Source organism: Chionomys nivalis, chromosome 20 (assembly GCF_950005125.1).
Source record: "Chionomys nivalis chromosome 20, mChiNiv1.1, whole genome shotgun sequence".
Classification (NCBI taxonomy): domain Eukaryota; kingdom Metazoa; phylum Chordata; class Mammalia; order Rodentia; family Cricetidae; genus Chionomys; species Chionomys nivalis.
The window spans coordinates 51,652,773-51,678,023 of NC_080105.1; the positions used below are offsets into that span (position 1 = coordinate 51,652,773).

At 43.1% G+C, this 25,251-nt stretch overlaps 1 protein-coding gene across 2 annotated transcripts in view; it reads left to right on the top strand.

The window, feature by feature from the left end:
- Nucleotides 1-533: 533 nt before the first annotated feature.
- The window catches only part of Csmd1 (CUB and Sushi multiple domains 1), a 1,398,492-nt gene continuing 1,373,774 nt past the window's right edge, over nt 534-25,251 (top strand). Inside the window, exon 1 of one of the 2 annotated variants that reach the window (XM_057752269.1) lies at nt 534-971. In XM_057752269.1, the coding sequence (XP_057608252.1) occupies nt 887-971 (85 nt within the window). In that variant the 5' untranslated portion in view covers nt 534-886. The remainder of the gene's footprint in view (nt 972-25,251) is intronic. The other variant, XM_057752268.1, reaches the window with a different exon arrangement.

Sequence of the window (25,251 nt, forward strand, 5' to 3'; positions counted from 1 at the left end):
TCACAGCTGGGTCCATTCTTTCTCCACCTGCATATCTTTCCTAACTTAGGCAGGGGGCTGCTTCTGGTCAACAGAGAAAGACAATCCAGAGGATGGGGGCGGGCCCCCGCCTGCCCCTACAGAGCCCTCGGGCTGACTTGCGTGACCAATTGTATGGTTTCTCCCTGGTGCTCGGCGTGGGCTTCTCGCACTTGAGCGCCCAACAAGTCTCCGTGCTCCAGCCAGCGCGCAGCCGCGACTGAGGCCAAACGCAGAGCAAAGGGAGCTCGATGCGCTGGGCCCCAGAGCCCTACGCCAGGCTGAGCCCGGGACTGCGCGGTGCCAGCCTCCTTCCCCTCTCGGTGGGTAGGATGGTTGAGTCCAGCCACCACGGCAGCGGCTCCTTGCGCCGCTAGCAGCCTGTCTTCGGCGCTCGCTCCCCGCCTTCCTCCCGCTCCAGCCCGGCGTCCCCCCCCCCCCCGCGCGCCCCTCCCGCACCTCCCACTCGCTGGCTCTCTCTCCAGCTGCCTCCGCTCCAGGTTGCTCCGGGCTGCGCGCGCTCCTCTCCCCGCCTCGCCCCCTCCCGCAGCCTCGCCGCCTTGGTGCCTTCCTGCCCGGCTCGGCCGGCGCTCGTCCCCGGCCCCGGCAGCCCGGGGCTGCGCTCGGTCGGAGCATCTTCAGCCCCGCAGTGGCTCGGACCCGATGCTACGGGAGCGGAGCGAGCCCGGCGCGCAGAGCTGCGGGAGGCGTCGGATGCGCGGCCGGGCTGGGGACCCGGAGCTCTCGCCAGCTTGCCTTGCCCTCTGGTGATTACCGGGCTGTGTTTAGAGCCCGGTCGTTCCTTGGAGGAGACCGGCGCATCCGAGAGGAGCCATCCGTGTCGTGTGCGTGTGGAATATCTGCAGACATGACTGCGTGGAGGAAATTCAAGTCGCTGCTCCTGCCTCTGGTGCTAGTGGTTCTGTGCGCGGGGCTCCTCACTGCAGCTAAGGGTAAGACCGGCTGGCTCGGTACCGGGGAGACGGCCGAACCCTCGGAGGCCCTGTTTGCCAACGAGAGTGTCTGAATTGGGGATCATAGGGGACCAAGCGGCAGGCACGGGCCAGGTGGCTTTCCACCAGCAACACTGGGGAACACAGCGCCCGATGCCGAGCTTCCATCGCGTTCTTCCCACCCCTCATATGCCCCCGCCCCACCCCCGCCCTTCCTTCCCCCTCACTTGGGCTCAAACGACATTTCTCTCTGTGCAGTGTGCTGTGGGTTGTCAAGGAGAAGAGATCCCGACATGAGTTGGGCAGAGAGCTGCGCCTTGGCTCCTGGCGCTTGGTGGGCTTGGCGGGTTGCAGGCTGGGGTAGTTCCCACGACTTCTCCCCGGACCTGGCGCACCTGGGAAACCAACTGGGCACCTTCAGCCTGGCAAAGTTCAAGCTTTCTGGGCTCTGGTGCCATCAGGGAAAGCTCCTAGCTGACTGATATTTCCACAGCCTTTCACTTCCTCACACCTCATTCCTCTGCTTCTCCTCCAAGGTACTCAGACTAGCTGCCTCGGAGAGGTCGCCCCCTTTCCTTCCCCGGACTTTGCTTCTTGCAAGTTGGAATATCTGGCGAGGTGGATGAAGCCAGGATGGAGTTCTGCAGGGCTTTCATATCAGATCAGTTCTCTCTGGGTGCTGGGGCAGTCCCTGTCTTAAGTCTGTTCAACGGAAGGGAAGGGTCTCTCTGGTGGTTCCTGGGGCTTTTTACTCAGTGAACTTGGCTTGCTCCTTGAAATGAGTTGGGGGATGTTTTCGCCTCAGTCTCTATAGGCTACAACCTCCGGGCTGGCAACAGCTTGTGCGCTCCTCTATTCTATGGGAAGCAGAGAAAGAAAAGAGGGAAGGGAGGTAAAAGGGAAGGAGGGAGAGAGGAAAAAGAAGAGAGAGAGAGAGAGAGAGAGAGAGAGAGAGAGAGAGAGAGAGGAGAGTATTGATTGATTTTCACATTGGCAAGTACCTGCCCCCATTTCTTCACTCCCGCTCTCCTGTGCTGTTTCCCTGAGTGTCAGCTCCCTCCCTCACACTCCTGGGCAAATCTATATCTGTATCTTTATACATAGATTTTTTTTCTCTTTAAAGGATGGAACTCAGTTTCGTATTTTTTTTTGACTCATTTGTTCCCTCCTTCCTCAAGAATTTCCCCTTTCCTCTCTTGACTATTCCATCTTCCTTTCCTCCAGTGATTCAAATTCAAGGGTGATTAAGAGGCAACAGAGGTCTCTGTGATCTCCATCCAACTCCACACCCGCCTGGAGAGAGCAGAGGATTGCAGGAGCGTTTGGGTTGGGGGAGACTTGGCCTCCTGGTGGCTGGTCCCTTAGCCAAGCATCCTCTTCACAAAGGGTATCTGTGCAGTGCTCCCCAATAGCCCACCCAGAGAGATAAGTGCGTCCTGGTTAACTGGAGAGACAGAATAGCTTAATTTCCCGGAGTTACCCGCAGATGCTCCCTCTGACCACACACCCCTCTCCGTCTAGCCTGGGCCTCCACCAACCTGCTGGCTGTGGAGGCTCTACTGGCCGAGCAGGATTAGACTGGCAGAGGGCTCAGGTCACGCTAGGCACATTGAAGAAAGAGAGGCAAAGCATGAAAAATAGAGGGTTGTGCCCCCCAAGCCCTCTGCGGGTGTGTGTCCACGTTGGAAACGGAAAAGATTCAGGATACAGAACCAGGTTTTGTCGAAACAAACCCTTGGTGAAAATGATCCGCCCGTCATGCAACTATGCCAAACTTCTTACCCTTTCCTGCACTCTGAGATGATCTAAGGCAAGGCTCCCCCCTTCCCTAAATCTGAAGCTCCCCCTTGGAGCGCACTCCCTGTTCCCCCGAGTTCTGTGCACTCCCCAGCTCCCTTCCCCCGCAATTAACAGAGGTTGCTGCGTGGAGCCCACAGCCGCCCTCCAGGCTGCTTAATAATCCACACACGTGTGCGGGCCGATTCCGCCCCCACGAGGGTGGGCTGCTGCTCTAGGGGAGGCGGAGGAGGAGCCGGGTGTGGAGGGACAGGTCTTGGGCAGAGGCTGCGTTGGCTTGGTTCAGGGAATCCAGGGTAGGAGCAAGGAGTCCCGGGCCTGGACTGACAGCTGGAGAACAGAGTGTCTCTTGCGCACCAGGAAACCCGGTGGAGACCGTGAAAGCCAAAGTGAAGCCCAAGGTGCCGCCAGCCCCTGCGTTTTTTGGTGCTGGGATCGAGAACGCGCTCCTCCGCGCGCACACGCGCGGTCCTAGCGCCCAAAGGGGACTGGGACTCTGGTCGCCAAGATCTCTAGCGCTATTGTCTGGCCCACGCGGCAGTGGGTGCGCGCTCCTTCATTAACCCCTCAAGCCCAGAGCTGCCTCTCCTAGCACCCCTGAGGTCAAGAGCAATCCCTGTGGCTGTGTTGGCTGGAGGGAGGCTGGTGACGCCAGCACGAGAGTGGACAACAGGGTGCTGGCCAGCAGCTGGGGCAGGGTCGCACTTCCCCTTGGCAACCCAAAGCCTGTGAGCCAAGGTCGGGCTTCTGCCAGGGGGTGTCGCCTCTGGGCCCTAAGGCTTGGCCACAGGGTCCGAAGACGCACTGGCGCCTGCGCGGATTAGGGTCCTCCTCCAGGGAGCGAGCGCACAGGCGGAGGGCAATGGGCCACTGCTGCCCCTCAGCGTTCCTGCTTGAGCCCAGGTGGCAAAGGAATCCTGGGAAACAGGTTCAGAGCTTTTGATGCGTGGGGCATCTTTCATGATCTGTTTGCTACGTCTGGGAGGCTGGAGGCGCTGCAGTAGAGGTCGTTGAAACCCCCTTCAGTGCCCAAGCACCAGTTCAAAAAACACTGGGAACACTGAGGGAAAACAGACATTCCTGTTTCTTTCTTTTTGACTATTAGTGAAATAACGAGGGTGGAATCCTAACTATGATTCTCTTTTAGAAAGCACTACATTTTCTAGGAACCACGGGAACATGAAGAAGGCTCTATGTTTTTACATTTGGTATAAAGATAAAATAATTCATCCCTTAAATTTGCACCTCCAATCCAGGTTTGAGCTATTGCTACAGGCTGTTTGAGCAAAGTTTGCTGCTCCCCAGGGCCTTGGGTTCTGAAGGGGCAGTGAAAATAAGTTGGCCTTGAAGACTTTGCTCAGGGACTCAAGCTGCTAGTAATCTTGCCTAATGCTTGCTTGAAGGAGCCTCACCTGAGGAAGCTTGGGAGCGCAAGGCAAGATTTTGTCAGGTGATTTGTTTCTTTGGTTGTCTACCTCCCCAGCAAAGAGATTTTAATGTCCACATCATGGAATTCACACAGAAGTCATATAGAGAACTCAAGGAACAGCGAGGAATGTCTGCTTATGCTCCTGCTTATATTCCTCTGAAAATTCCTATTACCAAGGTGCTAAGACCTTTAGTTTGCAGGTTCAATTTCTTTAGAGCAGGGCCACTCTGATTTGGCTCCTGCTGAAGCCAGGACTTCTTGTAAATAAGAGTCCTCCAAACCACTCCAAGTCCACCCTGCATCAGAATCAGCTTGTTTATTCCCCTTGTGTTCGAGATGTCCTCATCAAATCTTTTAACCTCTTTGCATTGTCAAAGGTAGTACTGTAATATTATTATTATTTTAAAACTCAGATCTGTTCAGCCAAAAGCTTCTTACTGCTTCTAGAGTACCTATTTAGTTACAAGTTTGGATTTTTAAGACCATAAACAAATAAAGCAAAACAAATCATGGGACCAGAGAGATGGCTCGAGATGGTTCAGGGGTTCAGAGCCAGGAGCACCTGCTGTTCTTCCAGAGGACAGGAGTTTGATTCCCAGCACCCACATCAGATAACTAACCACTGTTTCTGCAATTAAAGGGGGCCCTGCACTTCATTCTGTCTTCCAAGGGTAACCATCACACATGGGATACAGTCATACATAAAAATGTATAATACATACATATCTATCTATTTACAAAAATAAGAGGGGGAATCTTCTGATGTCACAAGTTTGGCAAACTGGAAGATGAGAACAATGCCGTCTCATTGTACACATTCAGAGGAGGAAGGGCAGTAGTCTAGAGGCACTAGAACAACCCCCAATTCCAGGGCTCAAGCACCTTGCTACTGAATATCAAAGGGACGGGCTGTTTTTATATTGGTTTTCATCCGGCCAACCATGCTTAATTGGAAGGCAGCACATCTCTGGCTTCCAAGTTCCTCCAGGCAAAACATCTCCTTCCCCAGGGCAAAGCTGCCTCAGTCTGTCTCCAGTTTATTGTCTGAAAACCAAACCAACTTGGAAGATGTCGAGAAAATGGCTTTGCTTCCTCCCTGAAATAGCGCAACAAAGGCTCGGTGGCCACTTAGTGCTTATTGCTGGGGATCTAGCGAATCCACTGTAGACAGTCTAAGCTGTCAAAATGCAAATGGCATATTAAACACTCCATGCTCTACTGAATTCTAAATGTGACTCTGCTAGGTTTTCTGCTGAGCTCACGGTGAAGTAAGCTGTTACAACTTGCATGTGTGCCGCTCAAGCTATGTGTTCTCTTTTGGCCCTTTATTTTTTTTTTTTTCTTGTTGAGTTCATTTTCTTCTATGAATAATTAGATATCACATGCACCTAAAATGTGAGGCAGGTATGCCTTTAACTTTGATATTACTAGGTAAGTGCTAATTCACAGGAAGATGTCTATAAGACTGGAAATACATCCGCACTATTGACGCCTTTGCTCTTGGTAGCATTTTGAAGACCTCATCGCCCTTAGACCAGCAGAGTAGTAACTTGAATTCCCGGATGAGGAGTGGTGAAGGAAGAAGCAGGACAATTTGATTGTGTCCTCACCCTAAGAATTGTATCAGTGTTGGATTTTTTTTTTTTTTTGAATGAAGAGACTGCTCTTAATGTACAAACCAATCTACAGAAATGCTTTTGGCTTTGTAGAAATCTATTAGTCCTGAAGGAATCAAGCCTCTGTTGCTGCCTTCAGATGCATAGGCATGGTCCTTAGCTCTCTGAATATCTACTCCAAAGCAAGCTATTAGTATACAACTCAAATACTCATCCTCAAGTGATTACAGATAAATTATAAATAAGCTGGTTGTTTCCACAGTGACTTCGGTATGACATTAAATGACCTTTGATTATTAATATAACTATATTTAAGGGCACCTCTAGTCCCTGGTGTGGAGACTGATTGCAGAATAAATATCCTTTATTCGAATAAAAACACACAGAGAGATCGTAAAGCAATGAGTGAGTTAAAATGGAGCGGTTCAGGAGCTTTCTGCAGATAATCCAAGCCCTGTTTATCTCCCAGTGGGTCAGTGTCTCTAGGTCTAAGTAGAAAGCAGCTCCTTTTGGTATGCAGCTGCAGTATTTCTTAAGTCACTTACATCAGGTAGGGGTCTTCCAGGGAGGAAAAGGCCACCTCGCTTTAGAGAACTTGCCTGGTCATCCTTTATGATTCCTATGGAGCTTAGTAGCTTGAATCACACGTGAGGTTACTTCCACCCATGTCACTAGTGCTGTGTCTAGAACTTTTCCTGGTGGATGACACAAAACAAAACACACTGCATAGAGTCAAACACACCTGCTTAAAGCAACTCTGGGGGTTTTATGTTTTTAATACATTCGAAGTTCATGGTTGCCGGCACTGGTTTAATTTCATCCCATTGCTTGTTGTGGGGTAAGTGAGGGACAGCTTACTATATGTTCTAGATACTGCCGTGGACATGAAACCAAGGGACACAGAACAGGCAGGAGCCAAATTGTTGGGACTGTTTCTTCCAAGTTGTTTTTGCTAATGAGTGACTTTGGGAATGTGATTCCAATTGGGGTGGAATGATGTGGGCTTCTGGTCAAGTGCTAAAGGCATACATTTCTTCATTTTGGTCTTTTGGAGAATATCAACTGTAACAAATTCAAGACTAACTATGAGGATGCGGGCTCTTCAGGAATAAAAGGCAGACTGTGTGTGGATAATAAGGCAGGGCACCCCAACAGAGCTGTGATAACTTTTGAGAAATGTCGTTAGGGCATGGCTCTACTTTCCCCATGCCCATAGCATGGGAGATATGGATGCTCTCATCAAAATTTATTTCACTTGAGAATAATTTGTCTCTGTCTTTGTTCGATTTCAATTCCTACACTTCGTCTCCAAGTGAGTCTTCAGAAGTGTGTGTGGCACGAAGGCACGCGAGTGTGCCAGCAGCCCATTCACAACCTATCCACATACAGAGAACACAACTGATCTCAGACTAAGTGATCCTATGAGGATGAGGCAGCAAGGAAAGCACAGCTGCAGGTTAATCTATATAAATTCAAAGTTTACACCCCTTCACTATTTAGTAATAGGATGTAGATTAATTACATGGTAGATAAAAGATAGTCCCCACCTTAAATGCATATAGATTGCATCTGTTTGTATCCCATCCCTTCTTCCCTTTCAATAAAAGGCTTGGCGATCTAATAACCTGTTCATTAATCCTTCAAAGGCTGATGAGCCCATACAGATTTCTACATGAATTTGCTGTGTCATGAAACTGCAATTATTTCAGAGGATCCCTCTGCATCATCCATGCCTCCATTATCACTATCCATCACCCGGTGCCGTTTAATCTTTTTAAAGTATGAATTTACAACAAAGCCCCAGCCAGAGCTCCTTGTCCACAGTGTTTGTATTGTGAACAGACTTCAAGGAATAATTATAGTCTTTCATGTGAAAATAACGTTGCAGGGAATTATTCTATACTTTTCCCATTACTGTTGAGTATACTCTGATGTGATTGGTGTTATGTAAGAAAGGGCTAAGTGTTAAATTAAGATTTGCATTATTTGAAGACTTATCCATAATGATTTGCAAACCTTTGAAATAAGTTGTGAATTCAAAGCACTTGTTTCCCTGATACCTAGAGAATCCCTATGACTTTCCTTCGAGAAATACGTTTCTCCTGTGTTTAACAGGAATCATCCTCTCTGGTCTCTTACTGGGAATTTGCTTCATGGGGTTGATATTTGTGGACAGAATGGGGAGGAGTCTATGCACCTACCCTCCTATAAACACACAATCTGAGTTAAGGGCAATTTTGTTGTTGCTCTTTCTTCCTACTCTGACCTTCTCTCTCAGAGGGCATTTCCACTCCTTTTGGAGGTGTGAATTCAGTGTTCACACCCAACCTTTTGCTGCTGTGCGTTTCTCATCCCCATGCTTATCTTAAGGTAAAGATGGGTTCTCCTGGGAGGAAAGATACCTTTATGCTTTTCTCTCAAAGAATAGCAATACAGGCCTGTTCTCAGGCTATCAACGAAGTTTGTTACTATGGTTCAAATCATTTTTTTTTGTTAAGCTATAAGGAAATTGCTATATGAACAAGTATAAAGTTCCACATGTTGATTGGCCATGTTCTTGAGAAAGACTGTAGAAGGCATTGGTATAAGCGGAAAATGACAGAATACCCCAAGCAGAAACACTGATGGAATACCTCAGATATTGGAGCTCTCTTTCATCCCCTAGACTATAGTTAGGAAAAGTTGCTTTTTGCCTTCCAGGAGCCTTCTCACTGCAGCAGGAAATGGACTCTTGACATAATTTGCATTGATCCCAATAGGAGTTTGTGGAACAGAGACCTTGATGCCATGGCAACATTAGACAGGAGAGTGTCCAGCAGGTGAAAGTTGTTGGGGACTTAAGGAATTGAGTAAGGAAGGGACTTCAGGCAGTTAGTGGAGAAGGAGGGCCTTGCAAAGAGCAGGTTCCATACAGTTGTAGGCCTTGCCTGGTACCATAGAGAGGTCTGGTTGAAGTGTGCTGTCTACACATGAACCCATACATATCGATGTTCATTTGTCACCATGGAAATTCACATGTGGCTCCTTAAGTTAGAAAGGCCAGGGAAGAAGGTGAAAAGTAGGACTATGGTGGGATCATTCCCCAAGACACAGCGTGTGCATATTTGAGGCTTACTTCTTCTCATGCCTCTATGTGGTCAAACACTTATTTGGATATCATTTATTTCTTGAGGGATACTTGACACTGGTAATTCCTTTAGTTAGTAAGACAAGTGGGGAATAAAATGTCAAAAATCAAGAACTCTGGCTTCTTGAGTCCTACATAAACTTCTAGATGACCCAGTGAACTTACCACATACAGACTGCTTTAGGTCTCCACAGTCTACAGTTAGGTTCAGGTTGGCCTTCTAAGTCTTTCTCTCAGGCCATCTGCTGAGGTCTTCCGCAAAAAAACACGTGCACCCTACCTTGAGTTACGCTGGGTTGTTTGTGTTCTTTGCTGTCTTTGTTTCTTATCTGAGCTTGACTCTACATTTGGTTATCTCTCATTAATAGACCACCAAACTCCCTTCTACTTCCTGTGTCCGTTGTTATGCTTAGCAATCATTAGTCATTGGGCAGGAAATGACATCTGTAGGAACTTTGGGAAGATGTCCTTCTTTGCTATTGGTTTTTGCTGTTTTGCATCTTTCCTATTGCATTGGATCCTGAAGCATTGGAGGATACTGGGTATCTGATTTCCTGTGCCCATGCTGTTGCTTTAGTGAAGAGACTTATGGGGCAGAACCCCTTCAGTGCATGCATGCTTTTAGTGAAAAGTGTGTTTTAACGTTCTGTAGAAAAGCGAAGGACAGAAATGAGAAGTACCTTCAGTCTCTGCTTCAGTCATTACTCACCATGAAACCTGAGCTTGTCCATATAGCCAGCTCTAAGAACATTAATTCAGGTTATGGTTTCTTCTTGTTTATTGGATTCATGGGCATCTTCTAATGACTGTTTCTCTTTGTGTATCTGTAAGGGTTCAGGAGTGCTTACATTTTTTTTTCTGTGACAATAATTTACTATTAGAATCTGTTCGGCAGATATTTCAATCTACAGTTGCCATTTGATCTTCACAACTATTTTATTTTTCAATCTTTTAATTTAAAAGAATTACATAAGAGGATTATGCTCTTTCTTTGACAAATACATTTACAGTATTACATTTTGGGGAATATTTAGTGGCAATAAGAGAATTAAGAGGAATGTGTTGTTAGTATATTGAAATGATAATGGGGTCTTTTGCTTTTAAAGTATAAATAAGGAAAGTAGTGAACTTGAACTGTGGTGATTGTTTTATCTTTTCCAGTTTTTATAGATGTGAATAGTATAAGGTCTTTTAGAGAGACTTGGTATAAAATAATATATAAAACATGACACAACAAGAAGAAGCAGCTGCCATTTCTTCTGTAAAGTGGGTTCTAGTAACCTTTGCTGTTTTAAGAACAGAACCTATGTACAGAGAAAGATGTATGTTAGTTTCAGATTCTGGGATGCTTGCTGCAGACAGAATGAAACACTTGATGATGCAGCTTTACGAACTATGCCCTTTTGCTGTTCACGAATAAGAAGGGAGAGGGGAACAGAAGCCAAAGGCAATTATAGTAAGCACAAAGCTTCAGCACTACCCTGGTTTTCATGTTTTTTCATTTTTATGGAACCAGGTGCTATGAGGAACAATTGGATAGGGGTTTGTACAGAAGACCAGGGTTACTTTCCATCCCAGTGGGATTTATTTAGCTAGTGTTGCTTTGAGACACCAGCGAGAGCTAGAAATATCTCTCCATGTCTCTGCTGTGGAAAATAATACCTATACAGCTTTGGTTGCTGAATAGTGCCTCACCAAAGTCTAAACAAAGGCTGATGTGGACTTCCATGTCATCTGAGGCACAACTAGGGATGAGTTTGCTTTTAAGATCACTGTGGGGAGTTGGCACAGTTCAGTTCCTTCTGTGGCAAGACTGAAGTTCTTGGCTGGCTTTTGGCCAGAGTTCACTCTCGGTTCTTGGAGGCTACTCAATGTTCTTTGTTCTGTAGGGCTTTCCAATAAGACACAAGGCTGGAGAAGAAGAAGCAGGGGAGAGAAAGGAAGTAGAACTAGAGTTGGTTGATAGAAATGGAAAGGCTGGGCAAACTGTATAATGCATCCTTGTATGCAATTCCACAATGCTGTGAAAACAACCATGCACTCATCACTTTTCCTTGTTACAACTTATCCCACAGCATGCTTAGATGCAAGACAAGACTCACACTAGGCATAAATAATAGAAACAGGAGGCCAATGGGGGTTCTTCAATGGATTTGCCCACCTCTTTATTCTGGAAAAGTAAAAGTTTATCACACAATGAATGAACAAGGGTTAAGTAGCTGACTCAACCTAAATAATAAATATGTGTATGTCTTCATATGAAGAATAAGCCTAAGAAATCGGTGTAATAAAAAGTTCTGAATTACTCTAAACCATGCATATTAATCTTTGCCCCCCCCCCAGTATATCTATAAAGATGCAGCTGGTAGTTCCAAGTCTTACTAAGACCCCTGGGGAAATATTACTATACTTTGTTGTTGTATATCTGGAAAAATCAGGATAGGTAAGAGGAGATAATTCTTCCATACCAGTCAAACATTTAAACTATGAGACTTTTACAGTGAAAAGTGTGATGTATTTTATGGTATTATGTGTTTATTCTTTTCAGCCTTCTCCATAATAGCAACAATGACAAAAAAAATCGACCGGGCTTAGATGTCCATCATCCAAAAATAGCTGGATGAATTCTTGCATAACAAATTGTAGTTCTTAAATGAAAGTTCTCCCAGATAAAATGTTGACTTGAGAATTTGAAGTAGCATGTTTATTTCGTCTTTCGGTGAAATGGAGGAGTGTGGTACTTTTATTATGTGCATGGAAAAAGTGTCCACACCGTAGTACTGGTACATGACAGTGAGATTGCTTTCAGTGACATGTGAAGCATACCTAAATGCAATATGTCTTAAATTAATTACTCAACCTAAGAATATTTAAGCTGTATGTCTTTTATAAAACTGACCACAGGGCAAAGTAGAGTTAGATTGCAAAATTTTTGAACCTTAAGTGATCTTCAGGTTTATAGGTTCAAGTATCTCTCTATTTGTGTTTTCTATAAACTATCTCTCCCAAATTCACAAGAGGAAAATGAGGAAATAGTCACCTGTGAGCCTTCTCCCTTGGGATGGCCCAAACTTTCCTCCCAAGACAGTCCAATGTGAAGCCCATGTCACCTGTCTCTCTTGCACAGTCCAGTACCCTGCCCAGTGCCTGTGGGCTTTCTTCTGACACAATGGAAAACTGGCCCCTCCACCCTGCCAGAGGATACTGTCTGGGGAAAGCGGCATGGTTCAGAAAGTCTGGGCTTAAGTTTAAGACATAAATAATCCTGACAGCTGGAGGCTAGCTATCCAACCTTGAGGCTCAGGAGAGCTCAGAGCCACTACTAGTACCAAGCAACCTTTGCCAGGGTTAAAGGATTTTGTCACTTGTTAAATCCTTCACTACAGTAATTTCTTTTGGTCCTCTGGAAAGCACTTTCCTCCTATGTTCTTATGCTCTTCCATATTGTACTAGTAGAATATTGTCACTGAAGACTGTTTAATTCTGAAAGCCTCAGCATCTATGTTATCACCACAACAAAATATCTTATTTATAACCCTTGAATATCTACAATGAGATAGTTTCATAATGTTTAAAATGAATTCAGTGTTAAGTTGCCTTTGAAGTAATGAAAGGCAGTGTGTTGCTGTGTTCACAAGCTAATGCCTCATGATAGAAAGAATACACCCCACTGCTGTGTTCTCATGGGTTGCACTTTGGTGGTGACTGCTGTTTGGGAAAACTTTCTGAGGGCACCAACAAGCCTTTGTGACAGACTTTGTAGACATACTGGGCTCACCCTTTGTTGTGTAGCCTAAGAAAACATTAGGCTCGTGGGTACTCGGCTTCCTTGTTTCTACAAAGGGTTATGAACTGCTGAATTAATGGCTTAAATATTGCACAGAAAAGCATGTCTCTAAAAGGTCCTGGGGCAATGGCTCAGTCAAGACGTACCTGTGGCACAAGCATTAGGACCAGAGTTTGCTCTTCACCTACTTAAAAAGCCAGGCGTGGTGGCGGCATGCCTGTAACCCCGGCTTTAGAAAGATGGAAAAACAGAGACAGGAGGATCGCTGGGACTTACTGGTCACCTGCTCTAGATGAATTAGTGAGCACCAGGAGCAGTGACAGATCCTGCTTCATCCACTAAGTTGGAAGGCAATTGAGAAAAACACCCCATGTTGCCTTCTGGCCTTTACATGAATGTCAACACATGCATATGTATATGCACATACCATAATACACATTCATACAGATGTACACACATGAAAAGTAATAAATCCTGGTGTTTGTACATATAAATAAATGGGAGCAACTATTGTGTTGCAAGGTTAAAAGGTTAGAGTCTCAGTTCTATTAGCAGTGCTTCAGAATCTATGCTGGGCCAAGTATTATTCTGAAGATAGTGGTTTCTAAGTGTAAATTGGTAATCATCTGGGGATACAGTACTAGTTATAAGAATGATCTTAACAGCATCCTTTCAGAGCGCTCTGAATTCTGCAAAGTGATTCTTACACAGTTTACTTAGAAACAGAACTATGCATTGCCAATAAGTCAAGTGAAGGTGTTTGTCAAGTTCGTCATTTCAAATAGGGCATCAGATTTGGCTTAAGTGACCAATGGGCTGAGACTATCTGGGAGAAGCATGCATTTGAAATGCTATTTAAGACCATGAAGCTCAAAGCTAGACAGGACTGTGAGGAGAACAATAAATGACACTGTAGAAAGCTTTACGACATGCTTGGGAGTGGGAGTGTCTGGCACTCTAGGTTTCTGGTTGTAAATGCTTCCACAAGCACCAAGGGATTTTGTAATCCAATTGTATTCTTAGGTTTTCTAGTTCAACTGCTTAGAAAGTATCTAAGCCCAAGGAAAGTATGTGTCTACTTTTTAATGTTTTTAATTAGCATATATTATGCAGAATTATGGGATTTATTGTGACATTTCCTTCCATGTACATAATATATTTTGATCATATTCATCACCTTCATTATGCTCTTATCTCCTCCTCCAACTTCTACTGATCTATCTCTTCCCATCTTCCCAATTAGTTCCATTTTCACATCTGCACATGCATGCATTTGTGTGTGTGTGTGTGAGAGAGAGAGAGAGAGAGAGAGAGAGACAGAGACAGACAGAGACAGAAAACCCAATGAATATCATTAGAGTTGCTTTCAGGAGCATGGGAGAATGATTGTTTGCAGAAGCGTGAGAGCCTTGCTAGTAACTACACTACTGAGGAAACTCCCTGTCCCAGCAGTGATTAGCAGATCCTTAGGAAGGCATGGTGACTTGTTAGCGTCTCCCCTCTACACCCTGTGCCTAACATGATGCTGATGGATCCCGATCTTTAGCATGTAATCACAACCACCACTATCCTTTGTCTTCAAGAATGTACTCTGTGACACTTCACGCCACCCCGCAGCTCTTACCTTCTAACTCTTGTTTCACTGTTACTTCATAAATCTGGGGGCTAGATATTGTCACAGACATCCAGTTTATAACTAAGAATTCAACAGCCACTTATCTCAACAATTTGACCATTATTGAGTGTCTGTGGGTTCTAATCACCCGAAGCAAGGAGTTACTCTGATCAAAGCTGAGAACAGCACTGATCTATGGGCATAAATGTAATTGTCAAGGGGACAATTTGATAGACATATATGTCCATTTTAGCAAAACAATAGCAATGCCTTCCCCACTAGGGATATGACCTCCCCAGTCATGGACTTTTGATCAGGTTTACAACATTAGACACAAATTCTGTCCAGTGGAGGGATCTTCAAAAATCAGGAAGTGGTCGGTTATCCCCATTTCAGGCACCACTATTGCACCAATAGCTGCATCTTGCCTGCCAGGTCAGGAGTGCTGTAGCTGGGTCCACAGCTGAACAAGACTGTTCATGATGGTGCTTCCCCAGCAGTCTACAAGAAGCCTCCTGACACCACAATAGCATCTAGCAGAAAGGAAGCTTCCAGATGAGTCCAGCTTGATGTCTCCATATCCTGTGACCTGAGCATGTGATGGCTTTGGCAATAAGGGCTCTTACCTCTAGTGCTGGTGGGCATCTGGCACAGTGGAAATTGTATTTTTTTTGGGAGACTCGGGGATCTCTGTGTCCTATAATTTATAAGCAGATAGCCCTCTCTGGCATTCACCTTTGCTATTGGTCTGTTCCCAGTGGAGCATGGCTCTATTTGCTACTTCTCTATGCTCAGTGAGGTCTTTCAGGCCTTGCTGCTCTCCTCCAGGCAGTCCTGTCTCAAGGAGACGGGGGATCTTGAGTTCTAGTTTTGCTTTTGAGGAAGGTTTGTGCTTTTACCGAGCTCTTTTTTAAGGAACCCTGCAATTAAGTAAACACACTTACCTGTTATGCTCACAGGTGGAACAATTCAGCGAATTACCCTGTAGCATTCTCGAGCAGGTTTAAGGGCCAATTGTTAACAGATGTACCTAGTTTAAGACGAACAAAATGACAGCTCATGTTTTATGAAGGCATGAGGAGTCCACTGTCCATGCTCCTGTCAATTGGAATATGGAAACAAACAACAACAGCACAATGATGCTATCACAGGCCATCGTTCAAGCACCCTGGAAAGCCCCAGAGCCCAGTGGCTTTTCTTTATGTCTGCAACCAACTGCAGATTTATCTCCATATTTCTTGAAGTGCAGCAGTGCTCTGGGAGCACCCTCTCCAGTGAGGATCTAATAACAAGAGAAACCACAGAGGAAAGTGATAAACAGTATGCCTCCAGTATCATATTTACTTCTTAAGCGAAACTGGATTCCACCAAGGGCAAAGAGGACATAGAGATGGGGTTTATTAAAACAAATAAAAGTGCTACATTGAGATACCATCTTGGCATCTTGCGTGTGGTGGGAGCAGGAGTAGGTGGGTTTGAAAACATGATATATTCGTTAAATTATTGAAAGTTTTTGTTTTGAACTCATTGAAAGGCAGTCGGAAGAGTTATTTTATGTCCTGAACTTTGTGACAGCAAAGAGTTGGCAGCTGTATACTATGTAATGTTACAGGAACATTTTGCACCCTTATAGGTTTTAATGCAAATTCTATTTAAGGAGAAATGTTGCCTATGTTTCCACCAAACTCCCTTCACTTCTTCCGCGGGAAGTGTACCGGGAGAGAATGAATACTTTAAGACCAGTGAAAGAAATTTGAGAAGAGATATCGTCGCTTTGACACCAGAAGCCCCATGACTTGTAACAATTACAGGATGTGCTATTTCCCGATGAGGATGGTCAATGAATTCTTGGCCTTATTAATTAGCTACAAGTGTTTAGAAAAGCATAGCTACTCATCAGACATCTGCTTTTTGGGCGAAAATTTCCCTAGTAAAATACAATTATTTTTATCAGATGTAGCTGATATGAGAAATGCAAGAAGCAATATTTAATTCTGGCCAGAATCCTGGCTTTGAATCCTTTTTGCAATATCTGCTCTTTTTCCCCCTCCATGTTATTGTAAATGACATCTATACAATTTGTGATTCTGTTGCTGCATTATCATTGTTTTTACTCCTGAAACAGCCACTGAGCTTGATCCCACTGTACACCCCAGGAAGACAAGGAGAGCGCAGGGTGGGCAGGGATCCTTTGGCTAACACTCAGGATACCCTTTTATTTTATGAATCACCTGCTTTACTCAGCCAAGTCCTCTACTGCACTCGTGTGTGTGTGTGTGTGTGTGTGTGTGTGTGTGTGGTGTGGGATTCTTCTTCAAGCTCTGCTCTGTTCTCATATTGGAACCTTCTTGGACTCCAATGTCTTCCTCTGAGATGTGGTTTGAGTCTTCTACTTTCAGCCTTGACATTCTTTGACATCTTAGAATAGTGGTGATTTTGCTAATCAATAAATAAGTAGATTATTGGAGCAGAGTAGATTGAAGGGGCATGGTGTGTATGTGTGTGTGTGTGTATGTGTGTATGTGTATTTGCATTTGCAAACACACTTTCCCTGATTTCTTAGGTCCCATTAATTAAACCCAATACACAGTGTTTGTGACCATTGATAGGCAGAAAATGTTTAATTGGTAAACATGTAATCAGTTACCCTTTGAGTCTTTCCCTGGTGCCTTCACAGTAAATTGGAGAAATTGATACCATTTTGGAGCTTTGAAGTCACCAGTACCTTGGTTCTACATGAATCCCTGGGATGCTAGGCCACTTAAGCATCATCCCTGTGTTGCCTTCTTGCTCATCTTAACAGCCCAGTGTTTATTGTAGAGTTTGTGTAGACGTCTCTAGTTCAAGTTTGCCATTGGTAGCGAATGTCTTCCTGGAGCATTGCAGGAAAATTCATCCTCTTTCTCAGAGTTTGCCTAAAATGAAAAGTTTGCGCTTGAACTTGCCATCTACAAACACTCTGTATTTTAAACCTCAATGTTAACATTAATGATCATATAATTTTAGAAGAGAGTTTATACCACCACATTGTAGTCATGATACATTGTGGCATACAACAACTCTGGGAGACAGCCTAGTGTTATCGTTTATGGTATCATATTTTCCTGACAAAGAATTTGAGGCTCAAAAAGTCACCTTGTCAGCCACAGGCTGTAAAGCAAAACCAAGGACACTGTTTTCTGTCTGCTTTGCTCTTCGCTGTGTGCGCGTAGTTGTCACTTTATGAGCATCTCTGGTTGACATTTGCTCTACCAGAAGATGCTGACCCAGGCCTCATCCTGAAGAAGGGTACATTTTGAACCAATTGCCTCTCATATTATTTCCTTGAAACCATTCCCGCAGAAGGCGGTTCTCCTTCCACACTTAAAGATGAACCGAGTGTGATGTGGCATTTTCTAACAATCTACCAAAATTCCAAATTACACCAGGCTCTGCACTAACGTATTGAAACTACCAAGGCATCCTTTAATTTCTGCAGTCAAGAATTAGCAGGCATGCTAACCACTGTGACGTGACCCTTGTGGAAATCAAGGTATGTCCAGAAGAGACTTCAACATTTCTATTCAATTCCTGTTCCTTATCTAAAGCATTTCCCCCAGACAGGTATTTGGATTGGATTGGTTTCATTGTCGTGAGGTGTGTAGAATATTGTTCATCTTCAAGGAGATGCCATTACCTCAGTCATATATTTCTTTAACTGAAAGCAAACACGGGATCATGAAAATCAGACAAACAATTGTTTGGGAAATAATCTAGTGATCTACTTAAGATTCTATAAGTCCATTTTGGAGTGAAATCTATCCTTTTAAACTTAACCAAATTCTTTGGTCTTCTCTCTATCACATTTCTATCTGATTTACTCCTAGAACCCACCAGGTTGCCTTGAACATGCTGGAGGACACTAGAACTTTTTCTCCAGGTCTCTGCCCTTTCCTTGACTTCCTTAACACCTATTTCTACGATTGACTGTGACTCTGAAGACGAATGTTGATCACAGTCAGCTATTTATTACCCTTGAAATGTACAGTGTATGTCTTCAGTAAAGTGAATTATGGACAGTATTATAAATCATTACATATTAGACCATATGGGCTAACTGGCATTTACTGGTTATCCTCACAAAAGAATTAGAAAGGAGGTCAAACTATCCTTGAGTCCTATGTATTAATCAATAATAATAATGTAGATCAACTATAAGAGAAATATTAATTTGGTAATATTTTGTAAAAGTGATTGTAAAAATTGAATTATATATTTTTCAAAATATTTTTTCAGTCAGATGTGTGTGAGGAAGTAAGAATAATACCACAAAATTTTTATTCATGCATTTGCAATTAGAAATTATAGTCTTTGAATGTGTGATTAAACACAGCCTACTGCTAAATACATTTCTGACTTAAAACTTGAGAAATTATGTCAGATAAAAATAAGTCTTCCTTCCTTTCCTTATTTAGCCCATAATAATTATGGCAAATAGCACCTGTGTGCCAGCTTTCATTCCAATAGATTAGGGTTATTCAGATTTGAATTATTATAGCGTTACAGAAGAGGGTCACGTTCAAACATACCTTCATAAAATGAATTTTGTCTACTACAGGGTTTCTAAAGTTGAGTGCTTTTCAGGATCAGAGCAATCCATGGTTCAGGCGTAGGTGAACTGGGGATCTACGTAGGAGACACTCCTAAGAAGTGTAGGAAGTACAGCTTTTATCTATGACCCTTCCCTGTTACAGGTGCTTCTTATGATTAAATCTTGTTTTACACAAGAAGGGCCATCTTTATTTCAGCCACTTTGGTTCATTTATTTTTGCGAGTAAGAAGGTTATGTATATAGGTGTCTGTGGTCAAGGTCAGGATAGCTTGATTGAATTTGTTCTCTATGTCCACAATGTGGACTCTTGGTTGAACTTAGGTCATGAGACATGGTGTCAAGTGCCTTTACACACTCATTTGTCTTGCCAGTCCTATTACAATGTCTTTAAAAAAAACAAATTACACATATAATATATTTGTGTATGTGTGTAATATATGTATATATGCATATATGTGTATACACATACATATGTATGCATGTGTTTATATATACACACATACCTTAGGCTTAGTTTGTGAAGTCTTTTCCTTTATTATTGATTTTTTTCAGCTATAGATTTTTCTCTGCTCCCCTCCCTTCACCTTCAACCCTCTCCCTTGGTCCCCATGCTCCCTATTTACTCAGGAGATCTTGTCTTTTTCTACTTCCCATGTAGATTAGATCCATGCCTCTCCTAGAGCCATCATTGTTGTGTGGGTTCTCTGAGATTGTGAATTGTAGGCTGGTTTTCTTTGCTTTATGTTTAAAAACCTCTTATGAGTGAGTACATGTGATAATTGTCTTTCTGGGTCTGGGTTACCTCACTCATTGTTATGTTTTCTAGCTCCATCCATTTGCCTGCAAAATTCAAGATGTCTTTTTTTTTTATCTGCTGTTTAGTACTCCATTGTGTAAATGTACCACATTTTTCTTATCCATTCTTAGATCGAGGGGCATTTAGGTTGTTTCCAGGCTCTGGGTATGACAAACAAAGCTGCTATGAACAGAGTTGAGCACATGTCCTTGTGGCACATTGAGCATCTTTTGGATATATACCCAAAAGTGGTATTGCTGGGTCTTGAGGAAGGTTGTTTCCTAATGTTCTGAGAAGTCACCATACAGATAACCAAAGGGGTCGTACAACTCTGAGATTCCATCTTACATCTGTAAGAATGGCCAAGAACAAAAACACTGATGGCAGCTTATGCTGGATAGGTTGTGGGGTAAAGGGAACACTCCTGCATTGCTGATGGGAGTGCAAGCTTGTCCTTTGGTTTGTGAAGTCTTAATTTGACTTACTACTCCAATAAAACCATGTGTAAATACCAGTGAGTTTTGAGTTCTCTAGGACTCTCTGACAGGTCTCAATTGAATCTTTCCCGCAAGAAACCCAAAAGCACAAGAACATTTACACTACCTCCTCCCTCTCTGCTGTTTCCTTAAGATAAGGTCTTTCTTCACAGCCTAGGCTGACTCCAAGCTCACAATCTTCCTGCCTCAGTTCTGGACTGTTAGGTGGCTTGTATGTGCTTCCTTGATCACTATTCCTATCGAATCCATAGTTGTCACAGCAGAACATGGAGTCTTCATTTTATCATAGTGTATTTCATTAGCTCTCTTAACAAAATATGAATGTTTTATAAAATGCAGTACTCTCACTTTGGTGTCCACAATGAGTTTTATCTCTTCTGAGATCCTATGATTAGAAAAAATATAACTCTTGTTTGATTTTGTAAATAAAGATTCATGGGGCTGAGCTCGCAGCATGGTGATAGAGTACCTGCCTGAGATGCGCGAGGCTCTGGCTTCTATCCCAGTGCCACAAGATAAAAAAGAAAGAAAAGGAAGGGAGGGAGGGAGGGAAAAAGAAGGAAGGAAAGAGAAGAAAGTGTGAATATTTGATATTTGCTGTCAGCTCATTTTGTGCGTTAAGTTGGCATTTCCAGACGTATTAACATTTTACTCATTTTCTAATGACATAGGAACATGAACTACCCTCCCATGTCCTACCCTCCCATGTCCTACCCTCCCATGTCCTACCCTCCCATGTCCTAGAGCACTTGCTGTTTACACATAAAAATCATTACTACATATTATTCCCATTTTTTGCTGAAGGCTGTGGTGATAGACCACATGCATGGTTATAGATTATGGCTACACACTGATTGCATTCATCTCTGTAACATGCAAACAAGACTGTAATATCTCATGCGGGACATCATTTGTTTTTTGTATAGATGCTTTCTGGAGTTGGATTTGTAAATTTTTAAAAATGATATTAGCAATACGCTAATAATAAACACTTCTAAAATATTCTTGTTCTGGGTGTTTTGATGTACGTCCTCTTATAATGCTCACTTATCTCTGTTTTCCAGACAAGTGATCTTTTGTGTAGTAGACAGATCAGAAAACTGCATGTCTTCCCGGATCCTGAGATGAATAAACAAGAGAAGCAGGAGTGAGCCCAAGTTTAAAATTGGGCTTTCCCACTACCCTGTGTGTGGCTTCTTTGCTTTCTAGCATTTTTACATGTTCTACATTTATCTTATGTGAAATGGAAAAAATTTTCAATTTCTGTAGTCCATGTTGAGTATTAAATTGTGTTTATGCTTGTATACAAGAAGATATAGAAGAAGCAACTGGCATAACACCATAGAAAACATGAATAAAGTATAAAAAATTAATACTTCTATGGAACATTTACCATAATACAATTAAATTTAAAAAACTACTTAAACCTCCAGGTATTTGGGGTAAGTTGTGAACTGAGAACATGTACAGCACTTATTCCGAAAGAGACTAGACTCTACTGGGTGCAGAACAGGGGAAGACTTGCTGCCAGTCATTTGAAAGCAAAGGGAAGACTTGGTGAGATCTATTAAATTCACCAGAAAATTATATCTGCTGCAGCTGGAATATGTAGATATTAGAAGCAGAGAGATGCCAATGGGTGAGTTTGACCTTAGCACTCCCAGGCATCAGAGTAATTGCAGAATCCCCTTGGGTTCAGGCAGGGAGAGGATCACAGCTTCAGTAGCCCTCTCAAACCTTCTAAAACCATCTCTGACATGATAAAAAAGCAGGAACATGGTCATGGAGCCCCCAGGAGATTAATGAACCAGATGAAGATTAGTGAATGAAAGAAACATAACCATGTAAACCATAGAGTCACGGGGAAAATGAAGGGTGAGGTTCATCACTGGAAATCCATCATGAATGAAAATTCTATTCCTCAGCAAACATCAAGAAATCTAATTTCGCAAGCTTGGTTTGTTTTTCCAGATTCAAGTGCACAGAACGATACCATTTTTAAACCTAGTGTTGTTATCTCCCTGTTGTCTTCAACGTGAGAAAAATGCACCATTTTCAATTATTTTGGAAAGTTTAGATGCTTCAGCTTTCACAGTGCAGTGTAGCACTAGGGGCAGGCATGTGTCTTTCGAGGTGTGAATTTGTTATTTCTATTGTTGCATCATACTTTTATCTTGGGAATCAGCTGCAGTCCTAATTCCAACGGTTCTTTAGCTATGGGAAGCATGTGACAAAGTGAGTTAAATGTCCTAGTGATGCTAACCTAGGCGGCTGTGCACAGACTTGCTATCTTCTGAGTAAGAACATTAGCTAAAATCCAGGCTAATGGAAACCGAGACTAAACCCAGGAAAACAGCTCAGATAGCAAAAGCACCCACTACCTGCTTTACTCCGCGAGTGTGATCTCTGGCATTTCACATCTGGAAGGAGAGAATTCCTGAAAGTCATCATCTGATCTCTACATGCATGCTGACACACACACGTACACACTAACCCACCCCCCACATGCACAAATATGTAATACAAATTAAAATCTTTGGACTAAAATAATTTAAGGCCTTGATACAGATTTTTAAAATATTGCACTGGGGTGGAGAGAGGTCTCTGCGGTTAGCAGCATGGCATGCCCTTCCTCTGGAGAAGACTTGGGTTTATTTCCCAACACTCTCATGGTAGCTCACAACTGTTTATCACTTCCATTTTAGAGAATCTAGTGTCCTCTTCTAGCCTCCATGGACACTGCACACACACCTATGTGGTATACATAGACACATAAAGGTAAACACACACACACACACAGATATTGAAAGTATTGCACAGAAATATTCAAACTCTCCTGGAGATAATAAGGCTCTCACTTGAAGTTTAGGTGTCATGGTGGAATGGTTTTAGGTGAGATTTACAGTGTAGAGTTTAGTTGACATGAGCCTAAGAAAGTCCCTCTTATTTTAGCAGTAATTGTTTATCTTGCAATTACTTGTACCATGCTGTAGGGGCAGCAGCTTTCCCATGCTAAAGGGTATTATCTCAGCTGTCAGAATACTGGAATATCTTAGAGCTAATTGTTCAGCAGAAGAAAAAGATCATTGAAAAGTCTAAAGCTGACAGCAGAATTGACACAAACTCAATTCAAGTGTTTTCTAGTGCCAGTTCCTTCCACTCCACATTCTCTGTGCAAACAAATGCCAAGTCACAGCTCGTAGTCCTCAAATTGTTCTCCGAACACAAGGACTACTCTTAGATTGATCCCCCCACCCAGAAAAAAGAAAATGAAGATAAGTTTATCTGCTCAAACATTTCCAATCAATGAGTAATTGAGTTCACTCTTGGCCTTTGAAGAACTCCAGATGCCTGGTCAATTTCTCTCCACGCAATAACTTCAGAGGTTCAAAACGGCATAAAGCGAAATGGCAATTTGTAAATGGCAAAAATTCTCTATGGAATGTTCAACAGTAGATTGCCCATGCTTCAGTCACTCTGGCTGATATTTTTAAACAGAGCTTGTGAAAAAGGAAAGGATGCTCTTACATAATCATCCTCAGCTATGAAGGCTGTGTTGACAGCAAACCATAAATTCTCCAGGTTTTTACAGTTGAAGTAGATTTGAGTTATTTTTAAACAAGGCCCGTGTTAGATAAAACCCCATAGTCCTTTTTATTTTTTCCCGAAAAACAAAAATTATTAGAAGGATAATTTGCATGGCATTACTTAGGAGCCATAGCTCACGGTCCATCTGCTGCTTGCTGGTCCTTTGATTTTGCAGTGAGTAATTCTGTTCAGTGCTGCCGCTCTTGGATCTCTGAAGGGTAGGCATAAAAGCTGTCTGCTTAAGGTCTGCACTTGGGAGAGCCTTGGGTCACATACTGCTCAGGTCCTAGAATGCACACAGCTCTGTGCTCCACAAGCCAACTTGGATCATATCCTAGAGGTCCTGCAGAGTTCTTTCGACTATAGCTTCAAAGATGGTCTTTTGTTCAGTTAACATTGCTGCATCATTTGTTAAGTGGTCCCAGTGAAAGATAAAGCAGATACCCTGTGTTTGCACCATTGGATGTAACCAAATCACAGTTTTGCTATCATTAGGGGCCCAACACTGTAGCTGGAGTTTTAGATATAGTGGTCAAGTTGTGCTTGGGATTGTTGAATGTCTTTAACTTTCACATGACACCCCTTATAAACTTCCCTTCTCTCTGGTGTAAACACAGATATATTTGTATTTAAGCTGTAACAAAATGCTAAAGACTGGGTAACTTATATAGCCAAGAGAAGATTTTGGTCCCAGATGCTGGGAAGTTTCAAATTCAATGCTTAACTTCAACTTCTGGTTTTAGTGGAAGTCAGTGATTTTGGAAAACTATAGACAGAAACTGTGGGCCCTGAACTTCATCCTTCTATCTAGACTCTGCTTCTAGGGACAGCCAACCCATTCTCGAGGTGAATGCACCAAATTGGTCTGAGGACAGAACTCTCATGTCTAATCACCCTCTGGAGATCCTACCGACTAACATGGTCACAGCACACTGCAATTTAGGTGTGAGTTTTGACAAAGTAGATTTAGATGGCACATTTTGAGAAGTAAAATTCAGTGAACTTTAGGGATAAATCCAAACATTTCATTCGTATGAATAAGGTGACAGGCCCCCTGGCACTCAGGCACCGATGGGTGGCATGTCCCTGTTCCTAGCATTTACTGAGGTGGACGCTCAGGTGATGTTCTCACTCCAAATCTCAGACAATCTCGAATCTCTAAGACTTGCTCTCTGCCCAGAGAAGTCACCTGTCTACATGATGTATCATCAGGGTAAAAGATGAAAACATCCTGAGAGCTAATGTCGATGCAGTATTGCTTTAAAGTAGCACATGCAGAGACCTGAATCTAAGTCATCTGTAACTATGTCCAACACACAGCAAGGATTCAATAAATGTCAGGTAATTACTACTGTGAATGATTCATTTAACTTTAAATATTTCACAAGTTCTTTATGTTTTCCTCTAATATCTTAACTTATTTTACTTGTTCTTCAA